Consider the following 13527-nt stretch of genomic DNA (forward strand, 5'->3'; position numbering starts at 1 on the left):
ATGTCTAAAGGGCTATAAAAGTGTGCATACCCTTTGATCCAGCAATACCTCTGCTAGGTCTCTACCCCAAAGTGATCAAAGGAAAAGGAACTATATATACAAAAATATTTATAGCAGCTCTTTTTGTGTTTGCAAAGACTTGGAAATCAAGAGGACATTCATCAGTTGTGAAATGGCTGAACAAGTTGTGCATGTGATTGTAATGGAGTACTATTGTACTATAAGAAATGCCAAAGTGGGGTGGCTAGGTGGCACAGTGAATAGAGCACTGGCCCTGGAGTCAGGAGAACCTGAATTCAAATCTTGCCTCAGACACTTCACACTTACTAGCCGTGTGACCTTGGACAAGTCACTTAATCCCAATTGCCCCTCCCACAAATAAAAAAGGCAAAAAAAAAAAACCCAGAAGAAATGGCAAAGGAGGTGGTTTCAGAAAAACATGGTAAAGCCTACCTATAAGAACTGATGCAAAGTGAATTGAGAAGAACTGAGAGATCATTGTGCATAGTAATAGCAATATTGCAATGATTATCAACTATGACTCTGATCAATACAATGATCCAAAAAAATTCGAAAGGACTCATGGTGGAAAAAGTGCTATCCACCTCCAAAGAGCAAACTGAAGAACTCTCAATGTAGATTGAAATATAACTTCTTCACTTTCTTTAAAAAAGAAAAGAAAACCAGATTGTAAGCTTGCTTAGGCTGGGATAGCAATGTGGCAGTGCTCTGTGGAACATCAGAGCTCAATGAGGAGTAACAGCAGTAACTGGTACAGGACATATGTATGAGTCTGTTGGTATGTCTTTAAGCCTGATGGGAAAAGCCCAGTTTTCAGCTTGGACTAATTCTATACAGAAATTGAGGCTAGCAAACTGAATTTTACAGCATGGAAAAAGAATAAAGTGGCTCCCAGTCTTCATAGAATCTACCTTCAAAGGAGGTTAGAAAGTGAGTGATGGAGGAGTATAAGAAAAAAAGACTGAAATTACCAAAGATTCAAGAGGAAGAAAACTCAGAGACCTTGAGCATAAACAGATAAACCAGTAGGGAAAATATTAATAACAAAAAGGAGTATGGCCTCCACATCAGAAATAATAGTCTAGATTTCTATGAAAAAAATAATGCATGACAAAAGAAAATCAATATTTGATGAGGTAGAGGACCCTATTGATTCTTCTTTTTTTATTTAGAATCTTTTATTCCAAGTACCTTAAATGGGATTATCAGCACTTCTAATTTCCAAACCAAGGTATTGAAGGCAGAAAACTTATAAGCCATTTAGTAGGTGTGAAACAGTAAATTCACTAAACCAGGAACTGGTCTGAAGTATTTATACAATCTTCAAATTTCTAGAGATTATTCCTTCACTAGGAAATGAAATAAATGGACACTTTCTCTTTTATACACAGCAAAAAAGAACATATATTGATTATCACATATCACAATTTTGGCTCAGACTTTCATTAACAATAGAGCTTCAGCCACAAAATAGCTGTAAGTAAACAAGTAGGCATCTATGTTATATATAACAAGTCAAAAGGCATATCTGATGTGGAAATGAATGCACTTAATCCAATTGTAAAACTAAAGCAATCTATATAACTGTATTTTCATCCATAACAAGTCAGAACAATGGCAAAATTCCTGAAAATTCTAGCTGTTACTGATTGTTATAAATGTGAAAGAATTCTGAGGGGTCTGTTCATACAATCCTCAATTCTACCAGATGTGATGACATTCAAAGGCTCATTTTGCTATTAAGACCTATACACAATTATCTACTTGGCTAAAGCTTATAGCCAGACTGGCTTCAATTCACAGATCCAGATGATTCTGGAGAACCTGCCTCAGAGCAATACAAGCCAAAGCACAGACATCAGCTGGGAGGCTCAACAGTGAATGGATCAGCTTCTTGATGATGGTCTGATGATGGCACTGGTACTCCGCATTCAAGTCTTGGTCAAAATCCTGTCCCTCCCATTGTTGGGCCATATGACAGCAGATGTTTCTAAACTCAATACTATCTTTTAAGTAGATGGGGAAGTTCAGTTCTTGATGCAGCTGGTTCAGGATTGTCTGCTCCACCTGGACAAGCTGCGAAGTGGTTTCAACAACGGGGGCCAGCACGGTGCGCACCGCCATACAGGCCAGCATGCACTGACCCAGGACCCGGATCCCGGGGCTGGGGGACGGCGTTCCCCTCCTGGCTTCGCCACCGCTGGCCCCTTTCCCTTCTCTCACTGCTCTGGGGGGCCGGCCTGCCCCAGGGCTGGTCCTGGTCTCGGTCTCTCTGCTGCTGCAAGAGACGCCGGGTCTGCAGGGCCACAATCTGGTGACTGGCAGAGGCCTGGAGGGACGTTGTGCTGCCCAGGTTTTTTCCACTCTATTCCTCACACAGGTGGGGCAGGAGAGGCGGAGGGGGGTGATTAAGGTCAATGAGGGTCACATTTTCCTCCGGTTTCCTTCTTCTCGCCTTCCCTGGCACTCCCCCAACCCTATTGATTCTGAGCAATTGGGGTTAAGTAACTTGCCCAAGGTTACACTGCTAGTTTTTTGTGTGTACCGGTAGGTGTTAAGTATCTGAGGTCAGAACCGAACTCTAGTTCTCCTGACTCCAGGCCAGCACTTTATTCACTGCGCCACCTAGCCGCTGAACCCTATTGATTCTTAAGAAAGTATGGAACCATGTCGGGATTTCTCCAACTAGTTTGGAAGAAAAATAAGAGTTGTGAAAGCAAAATCATTGACCTCTAGAGCAAAAATAATTGGCAGAATGGAAGAATTTGAATCTGAAGTGGTATGTCTCACCAAAACAATGAAAGAAAATAACTGAATGGGAATGAAAAAAAATTAAAAGTGAAAGACCAACTGGAAGAAGAGAATCAAAAAACAACGCTGTTTTTAAAAAATGACTTCCATGTAAGCAAAACATGTCAATATTGACAACAGGTTGCATAGAAGACAGCCTAAGGATTATAGTTCTCCAAGGAGAACACAAGTCAAAAAGTACTAACATAATGCAAAAAAAAAAAAAAATTCCCAGAAATTCTGAACACAGAAAAGAAATTGTCACCCGAAAGAATCTTGCCATCACCATCAGGAGAAAGAAAAACACCTGTGCTGCAAACTCCAAAACACATAGTGTTTAAATTTAAGAATTCAAAGACAAACAACAAATCCTTCAAGTGACCAGGAGAAAGACCTTCAGATATCAAGGAAAGGAAATTCAGATGACACAAAATTATTATATATCCACCAGAAATCATAGAAACGAATAGAATGATGTCTTCCATAGAGCAAAGGAGTTTAAATTTACCAAGTGACCTATATTGCAAATCTGAGCCTAACCATTAATGAAAAAAAAAGTTAACATTCAATAAAAAAGGGGGCTTTGGAATAGTCTTAGAATGAAAATCAGATATGAAGAAATTATTTGTTTTTTAAAACACTTCAGACAATAGAAATGTAAAAATGGGTAAAATAAGTATAGTAACCAGATAAAAGTGGCAAAGCCAGGACTTAAACTATATCCTACTGCAACTGTACTCATTCCTTCTCTGTCCTCTAGAAGTCCCATTTCATAGAGAACAAACTTTCCTCCACTCTGGAGTCTTTTCAGTCACATACCTTCTATCTAACAGTCTTCTCTGAGACATGGTTCCTCCTGATGACTGTGCATCCCCAGCCATCCTCTCTGGAAATTGATATATCATTTCTCTCACACACCCCTGAACACACTGGTCCTGCATGTGAAATCTAATATTCTGTTTTCCACTAACAATATCCAGAATTTTTCTTCATCAGAACAGGGCTAATGGTCTATGAAATTACTAAAGGATAGGGGGACACTTCTCATGATGAAGACAAAGAGGTTTGGGGGAGTGAGGATTAGGGCAAGATGGAATTATTTGAATTCCCTCTTCTGTCATTCTCTTCATCTTAATATCCCTTGACATCATTCATTTCTCTTTGTCCTCTTTTGCCCAAAATCGTAGAATGAGGAAGCTCTTCTCCTTGTCAAAGCCAGCCCTTCTGCAGGGATCCTTGATTCTATCTCCTTTTTTCTCCTCCATTAGATTGCAATTTCAGTCACCTCTCCATCTCCCTCAAACCTACAAGTTACTACTTTCAGATATGTTCCAGACTTCATCCTAAAGTCAACAAAAGCAAAATCAGAAAACTTTGCTCAATTCTACTATCTCCTCAAGCTATTTTCCTCAATCTGTCTTATCCTTTCTCATTCAAAATACTTGAAAAATCTGTCTGTACTCTCTGATTTCACTTTCCTTCCTCTCACTCACTCCTTAGCCCTTTGCAAACTGACTTCCACCTTTGTCACTCAATTGAAATTATTTTTTTTAAGTTACCAACTATCTCTTAATTGCCAAATCTAATAGTCATTTCCCAGTCCTTATAATCACTCCTTTGCATTTGACACCATGGACCACCCTGTGCTCCTGGATACACTTTCCTTTCTGGTTTTTCAGGACATTAATTTCTCTTGGTTCTTTTCTTACCTATATAAGAGTTCCTTTTCCCTCTCCTTGGATGGTTTGTCATTCATATTATACCCCCTAACTATGGGTATACCCTAAGGTTCTATCCTAGTCCACTTTCTCCCTGGTTCAGTAGGCTTCTTATCTAATAACCCCACTCTACTATCATAAAAAATGTACTTTCTCTTTACCTCTGACTCTTAGAAACCCTTGTTTTTCATTTAAAAGTCAAATTACAGGATTAAATTCATGCAGTTTTCATATGCTTAAGCACGATGCTGAGTAGATATTAATAAATAAGTGCATTTCATTCATTCATCTAGGAGAGTAGCCATTTTTAATGGAGTACATTAAAGTCGAAAGAGTGACAGTGGAACCACTTTATTAATACTGCCATACTTGTTTGACAAATTATTGTACAATTTGTACTAGACTGGGTAATTAACCCTTTTGGGAGGGTGGGGCATCATACTTATGATTTCTTCAGTAGTAGGGAGCTCCTGAGAAGGAGGAACTTCCTCTGCCAAAGCAAATTGTTAGCACTCTACAAATTTTGAAAAAGGAAGTGATCTTTCACATCACTTTTCTTCACCTATTCTTCATTACAGACAAACTGAATATTTCCCAAACTTGACATTTCATCTTTTACCTTCCTCTGTACATCCTCCCAGAACATTCCTCATTCCTGTTGTGTAGTCCTTCCTAATCACCTCTGCCTTTTAGTTGAAAGCACTTTCACACATATTCATTCGATAGGCATTCTCTGTGTTCTGTGTTAAGGCCTGTATCTCCTCTTATATGATCTCTTGGGTTGAGAATTTGGCTTAAATAAGAAAGGTGGGATGGTGAACATAGTACATGCTAGGACTTGCAATTTCTTATAGTTGATTCATTTATGGGAATCAATTCTCACTTGTTTTTTTTACATCTTTCTTTTTCCTTTAGATTGTTTTGCCTCCCCATTTAGAAAAGATCCGAGACAGGCTGGCTGAAAACATCCATGAACTGTGGGGAATGAATAAAATAGAGTTAGGATGGACGTTTGGCAAGGTATGTAATGACTATGATTTAGGGTACAGATGCTTTATCTGCATGAAAGAGAAATTCTAAGAATGATAGGATGAGGAGGAAGAGAAATTTGATTATTCTTTCTTTTTCTGGCCACTAACCTTGATTCGATTCAACTGCAGCCTCTGTTTTATCTGCATACTCATAACTACACTAAGTATGAATTACATCTTCATTCTTTTACAGACTTTAAAGATTATTTCATATAACATTTGATTTAATCCTTGAACAAAATGTTTAATATATTAATATTTTAATTATCCATGATTTGATCTGACTTGAGACTTAAAGCAGTGTTTCTCAAATTGCACTTCAAAGAACCCAGCAGTCCACCTGCCCCAAGATTTTTTTTTTAGAAGAACCTTATGTTATTTATTAATATGAATTAAAATAGTGACTTTGGAGAATTTTACTCTATGCATTTTACCAAAGTAATAGGATAGTAAATAAAGCATTGAACTTGGAGTCAATGAGACCTAGCTTCAAATTCAGTCTCTAGTAATTCCTAGCTTTGTGAGCCATTCAACTTTTCTGAGCCTCACTTTCAAAATTCGTAAAATGTGGAAAATAATAGCACCTACTCAGGGGCAGCTAGGTGGCACAGTGAATAGAGCACTGGACCTGGAGTCAGGAGGACCTGAGTTCAAATCTGTCCTCAGACACTTGACACAATTACTAGCCATGTGACTTTGGGCAAGTCACTTAACCCCAATTGCCCTCCAAAAACCAAAAATAATCATAATAACAATGATGGCACCTATTCCACGTGGAAAGCACTTTGCAAACCTTAAAGCACTATATGAATGTGAATTTTTACCATTATTAAAAAATGACAGAGAGGGAAATTACACTTTTAAGAAGTTTAGTTATAGTTTTCAGATAATCCAGTAAGATAAATAACTGGCTAAAAGAACCTATAAAATCTCCTTCTCTAGAAAAATTTTCTTTTTGGAGGGGGAAGGCAGGGAAATTGGGGTTAAGTGACTTGCCCAAGGTCACATGCCTAATAACTGTTAAGCGTCTGAGGCCGGATTTGAACTCAGGTCCTCCTGACTCCAGGGTCAGTACTCTATTCACTGTGCCACCTAGCTACCACTCTAGAAAACTCTTTAAATAAGATTCAAAGGTAAAAAGTTAATAAAGAGATTGATTTGGAGGGAAGTTTGTAGTAGGTCATATCTGAAAGATTAAATAAATTCTGAAGCTCACTACTAGTCCAAGAACTCTAAAATTTATTTCAGTGTCGATCAAGATTTTCATGTGATTTAGCATTTATCTTGGTTTATGAACTATACAAGGTAGTAACTAACTTGCATCTTGAGGGGAAGTGGTCCTTTTCCTTTACTCCTCTGCTGCCACTGCTTAGAATTTGCTTCTCTGCCCTTCCTTTCCCCTATTCAGCTGCAGATCTCACTATCCTGTGATCTTGTCTCTAGCTCCAGTTGCTTATTTTTCCAGCTCTCCTCGTGTCATCCCAGGATTGGGTCAATAGTATTTGGATTTTTTGTTGTAAGGAAGAAGAGGAGAGTAAAATCCTGTGGCCATTCCTCTGTCTCTTTCTTACTCTTTCGCTCTCTGAACCCTTGCACTGGATTTTCTGGGCAACATTCAGAGTACTATATCCCTGTTTTATAACTTAGACAAATTACTTATCAATCAATCAGTAAACATTTTACTATGTTCTAGGTACTGTGCTAAGTACTGAGGATATAAAAAGAGGCAAAAGATAGTCCCTGCCTTTAAGGAGCTCACGTTCTCATTTTCGGCTTTAGTTTCCTCATCTATAAAATTAGAGGTTGAACTAGATAGCCTCTAAGATCCCTTTCCTCTTTACATCAGCAATTTAGAGTCTGAATAGGTGTGATTATAGATTCCATGACCAATTTAAAGCTCTAAACTACTTTTCACTACAGAATTTTGCATAGGTACTGTTATGAATGCACAGCCTATATCTGGCTTTTTATCTGAATTTAGATAAATCTTATTTAAATCTGTTTTAAATCAAGAATAGCAGAGGGAAACTTTATACCTCCATTGGCAGCAGAGAAAACACTTAGAAAATCTCAAAAGGGCAGTGTGCTTGATTCTAAGTAGAAACTGAATTCTTTTCTCTATTGGCATAGAAAAGGAGAGAAAACATGATAATAAATAGCATGTGTTGTCAGTGAAAGCCATGTTCATTCCTAGGCCCCTCAAAAGAGGAAAGATGGAGAGACAAATTGACCTGGACTACACCCTCACTACAACTTGCTGGAGACCCTATTGCAGGGCAAGAGAAATGCTTGAAATGCTTGAAAATGTAGTTGTCTCTGTGATATACCAATACATTTTCCTACAGAAATATTGAATATTGAGGGGTTGATTCTGTAGTACTGTTTTTACACAATTTTATGTTACATATTTTAGTGCTTTTAGGAAACATTGTTTGTCCACATGACTATTCCCTCTGCATTTTTTTTTAAGTTTTAGAGAGAAATTTATTAGGTCATTTGGGAGAAAAAGCCAGAAAGAAGGAGTGGCTCCTTCTTCCCAGGTTCTTTAAGATTTACATCATACAGGATTTTTTCTTTTAATTTTAGTTTAATATTTTTAAAAAATTATTTTTAGTTTAATAAAATTTAATAAATTAATTTAATAAAAAATTAATTTTAGTTTAATATTTTTAAAAAATCTTGGGGCAGGTGGACTGCTGGGTTCTTTGAAGTACAATTTGAGAAACACTGCTTTAAGTCTCAAGTCAGATCAAATCATGGATAATTAAAATATTAATTTTGAATATTTAGTTTTAATATTTTTATATGCAAAAACAGTTTTTAAATATTTTTTCAAATTTTCTCCTCATTGACAAGGCAAGCAATTTCATATAGGTTATACATATACAGTCATGTAAAATATATTTCTGTTGTGAAAGAAAACACAAAAAAACAAAACATAAGAAAAACAAAGCATGAAAAAATAAAGTAAAAGAAAAAAATCATGCTTTGATCTGCATTCAAACTGCATCAGTTTTTTTTTTCATCATAAGTCCTTTGCATGTCTTAGATCATTGTATTGCTCAGAATAGCTAAGTCATTCATAGTTGATTGTCATACAGTATTGTGGTTACTGGGTACAGTGATTGTGTTCACTTCACTTTGCATTACTTCCTCTAAGTTTTCCCAGTTTTTTCTGAGAGTATCTTGCTTATCATTTCTTATGGCACAGTAGTATTCCATCACAATTATGTACAACAGTTTGTTTAGCCATTTCCCAATTGATAGATATACCCTCAATTTCTAATTCTTTGCCACCACAAAATGAGCTGCTTATAAATGTTTTTGCACCTCTAGGTCCTTTTCCTTTTTTCTTTTTTAAATCTCTTTGGGATGCAGACAAAGTAGTGGTATCACTGGGTCAAAATGTATGCAGTTTTATAGCCCTTTGGACATAGTTCCAAATTGCTTTGGAGAATGATTGGATCAGCTCACAACTCCTCCAACAATGCCTTGGTATCCCAATTTTCCCAAATCCCTTTCAACATTTTTCTTTTCTTTCATATTAACCAATCTGAATATAGGTGTGAGGTAGTTCTTCAGAGTTGTTTTAATTTGCCTTTCTCTAATAAAATAGTGATTTAGAGCATTTTTCATATGACTATAGATAACTTTGATTTCTTCTTCTGAAAACTGACTATTCATATCCTTTGACCATTTATTAGCTGCGGAATGACTTATCTTATCATAAATTTGATTCATTTCCCTATATTTTTGAGAAAGGAATTCTTTATCAGAGAAACTTGCTGTAAAAAAAAAATCCTAAATCTTGCCTGCATTGGTTGTGTTTGTGCAAATTTTTTTTCCAATTTGATATAATCAAAATTATCAAATTTATATCCTCTAGTGCTGTCTGTTATTTGGTCATAAATTCTTCTCTTATCCATAGATCTAAAACGTAGACTATTGCATCATCCTCCAATTTGCTTATAGTATCACTTTGCCTAAATCACATGATCCACTCTACTTTCCACTTCCATTTTATGGGTGAGTTCATTCCATTTACATTTGCAGTTAGGATTACTAACTGAGTCACTCACATGGTGATTAGAAGAAATGATACAAGGGCACTCTCAAGATCTCTCTTATGAACTTTAGAATCAATTGCAGGGCATGAGAAACACTGGCAAAGGACTGTTCATCATGATATGTTCATATCAAAGAAGGCATTATGCTCTACAAGGAAGCAAAATTGAAGTAGTTCAAAATTAATGTGAAATGCACAAATTTAGAGACATATCTACTCTAAATGTTAATTTGGATTATTTGTGTCAGACCTCTGCTGGAGCCTTCTAAGCTCATATTGATCTGATCAGCCACAGTGGGATACACTGTATCTTGGCTCCATGTATCAGTAACACAATATTCACAGTGCCTATGGTGGCTATGAATATACCAGCATAATTCTTAATTGCAAAATATAACGGACTCTCCACATGAAAGACAAAACCAAAACATTTATCCAGACACCAGAAAGCTGAATCCCAACACCAGAAAGCAAAATCCATCATAGCAAAAAAATAAATTATACACACACACACACACACACACACACACACACACACATATACACAATAACAATGCAGGGGGTACCACCAAGCCTCCCCCCTGCTAGGGCCTTCCTACAAACAGAAACCCACAGCTTGCTGCCTGCTTCCCCTAGTTCCCTCAGCTCTAACTGCTCTGACCAACTTCCTCTCAGCTCTCCTCCATCCTTCCTGATTCATCTGTTTAGCAAGCTCCTCCCACCATAGGCTTTATGTGACTCAGACTCATGTGTTTTAGGCTTCCATGTGACTTAAGCAGGTCACATGGCTCTATTAATTGATGGAAAAGATCTTCCCATTTACATTACCATTATACTCCACTTTAGTGATGTTATTTTGGTCCTATTTGAGAACAAAGAACAACTATTTCCCTCCATCCTATTTTTTCCCATTTATCCTTTTCTCTCTCTCTCTCCTTTCACCCTGTTGCTCCTCAAAATTGATTTGCTTCTGACCACTACCTCCTGAAGTCTGCCCTCCCTTCTATCTGCACACCTCTGCCTTCTTTTTTCCCTCTTCCTTGTAGAATAAGATAGATTTTATATCTAAGTATGCATATTATTCTCTCTTTGAGCTATTCCCAGTGAAATTAAGTTTTAAGCATTGCCTGACACCCTTCCCTATCTTCCTCTCTGCTGTAAAAGCTCTTGCATGCCTCTTTCATGTAAGATAATTTTATCCCATTCTACCTTTTGTTGAGGTGGGGGTTTTGCCGACCCAAAACTGTTGCAGTTTCATGATGTGTTGTGGTGGAACCATCTCAAAGAATTCAGAGTCAGACCACTGCTAATCCAAGTAAAGGCATTTATTGAGATTGACACCTCTCATGAAGTGTGCTAAATTCCAAGAGAAACCAGCAACTTTAGAGAAAGCAAGATGGATTTTTATAGGGTAAAGATGCAATTACACAATAGACATTTACATAGAATAGAGGACTATCATTAATATTAAAAAGGCAGGAGGAGTTTGTTAAGGGATTAGGTAATGGAGGAGGGGTCCCATCTATGGTTTGGTGGTTAAACATTCTGGTCATTCTGCCCTCCAACTGGCTAGCAATAGTGGCTCCTGTCTTGGGTTAGATGACTAATGTGATTGTAATTGAATACAATAACACACCTGTTTCTGTGGAAATGGTTCTGGGGGCAGTGACCATGTAGAGGCAGTATCTAGGTTCCCATCATATGGACACACCTGCTGTTTCTGTGGGACCTAAGGGTTCAGGGACACACCTGTTGTTCCAGTGAGCAGTGAGGCATATACAAAGAAGTTAAGACATTGGTTGGGGGTGGGGAATAGGTAGATACAGAGGGCCTGCTGTTAAGTAGGGCCAGGCCTATAATGAAGTTAGAATATTGGGGCTGGGGGCAGTTTTATTAGGATCCCATTACTTTCCCTTCCCCTTTCTCCCAATGCATTCCTCCTTCTTACCTCTTAATTTTATTTTTTTGGAAGTTATCCCATTATAGTCAACTCACACCCATGTTCTCTGTCTATATATGCGGCTTCTAACTGCCCTAATATACAGTTCTTAGGAGTTGTAAGAATCATCTTCCCATGTAGGAATGTAAACAGTTTAACCTTATTTAATCCCTTATGATTTCTCTTTCCTGTTTACATTTTTATGCTTCTCTTGAGTCTTGAAAGTTAACTCTGGGGGTGTGTAGGTTTTTGGTTCTTCTAAGGAGAATAATATTAAGGAGAGGTATGATCATTGTTGTCCTTTTCATTAGGAATGCTTGAAAGTTCTCTATTTCATTAAATATCCATTTCCCCCCCTGAAGGATTATACTCAGTTTTACTGAGTAAGTGATTATTGGTTTAATCCTAGCTCCTTGCTTACTGAAATATCATATTCTAGCCCTCTGCTCCTTTCATGTGGAAGCTGCTAAATCCTGTGTATTCCTTACTCTGGCTCCCTGACATTTGAATTGTTTCTTTCTGGCTGCTTGCAGTATTTTGTCCTTGACCTGGGAACTCCAGTATTTGACTATAATATTTCTGAGAGTTTTCATTATGTAGGAGGTGATTGGTATATTCTTTCAATTTTTATTTCACCCTCTGGATCTAAAATACTGTAGCAGGTTTCCTTGATGATTTCTTGAAATATGATGTCCATGCTCTTTTTTTGATGTAGCTTTCAGGTAGTTCAATAATACTTAAATTATCTGTTCTGGATCTGTTTTCTGCGTCAGTTGTTTTTCCCACAAGATATTCCATATTTTCTAGTATTTTTTCATCCTTTTGATTTTATTATATTGTTTCTTGATGTTTCACAGAGTCATTGGTTTCTACTTGCCCAATTCTAATTTTAAAGAGTTAATTCCTTTAATGAGTTTCTATGTGTCCTTTTCCATTTGGTCAATTTTACTTTTTAAGGAGTTCTTTTCTTAAGTGAGTTTCTGTACATCTTTTTACACTAGGTGAATTCTATTTCTTAAAGAGCTCTTCAGAGGATTTTTGTTTCTCATTTACCATTTGGCCTATTCTTTTTTTCTTTTTGGAGGGAGGAATGCAGGGCAATTGGGGTTGTGACTTGCCCAAGGTCATATGGCTAGTGAGTGTCTGAGGCCAGATTTGAACTCAGGTCCTACTGACTTCAGGGCCAATGTTCTATTCACTGCGCTACCTACCCACCCCCCTATCCTTTTTTTTTAAGGTGTTACTTTCTTTAATATTTTTTTGTTCCTCCTTTCCTCAGCTATTAACTCTTTTTTCATGATTTTTTTGCATAACTCATTTCCTTCTCCAATTTTTACTCTCTGAAACATTTTTTTTTCCTTAAGGACCAGCCTTAACCTTAAATTGCTCTTACTTTTACTAATTGGCCAACAATAGGTCCCAGGCCAGTCCCTACTTGGTCATTGTTTGGGCTCTGGTTGGCTCAGAATGAATGTAAATAGCAATTCTTACTGTTTTGACCAGAAACCTTAAGAGTCTTTTCCTCCCAGATTTTTTTTTCTTAAGACAAAGTAAAGAGGCCATTTCTTATTAAGCCTTAATCACTGAATGTGCATTGTCCCAGTCAAATGGAGACATGTTAAAAACTTTACCTTGAAAAGAACAAGTCCCCCCATGGCATCCTGGGCTATCCCCAGTTTTCCTGATCTATATCTTGCCACTGGATCCAGATGGCCCTATTGGAGAAAGTGAGACTGGTGACTTTGCACAGCCCTCCCTTACTTAAATCCAATTCAATTGCTTGTCATGGCATCACCTCCCTGAACAATAACCTCTCTTATTTGATTTTTTTCCACATTAAACATTAGTCAGGTTGTAAAGAAGGATTATAACCAATGGAATTAACAATGAGAAAGAGGAAACAAAACAAGAAAAAGAGAGAGAGAGAGCAAGTAGTTTGCTTCAATTTGTATTCAGACTCTG

The 13527-nt window shown here is 37.3% G+C and overlaps 1 protein-coding gene and 1 pseudogene across 1 annotated transcript in view; one reads left to right on the top strand and one right to left on the bottom strand.

Moving 5' to 3' along the window:
• The window catches only part of RYR3 (ryanodine receptor 3), a 777114-nt gene that overhangs the window by 435141 nt on the left and 328446 nt on the right, over positions 1-13527 (top strand). Inside the window, exon 21 of the mRNA XM_069097663.1 lies at positions 5445-5549. Within this exon, the coding sequence (XP_068953764.1) occupies positions 5445-5549 (105 nt within the window). The remainder of the gene's footprint in view (positions 1-5444; positions 5550-13527) is intronic.
• Positions 1819-3692, bottom strand: LOC138168700 (leukemia-associated protein 7 homolog pseudogene; annotated as a pseudogene).

This window comes from Petaurus breviceps, unplaced genomic scaffold (assembly GCF_028583685.1).
Source record: "Petaurus breviceps papuanus isolate PSGF00001 unplaced genomic scaffold, PetGlider_PUasm1.0 37, whole genome shotgun sequence".
NCBI lineage: Eukaryota > Metazoa > Chordata > Mammalia > Diprotodontia > Petauridae > Petaurus > Petaurus breviceps.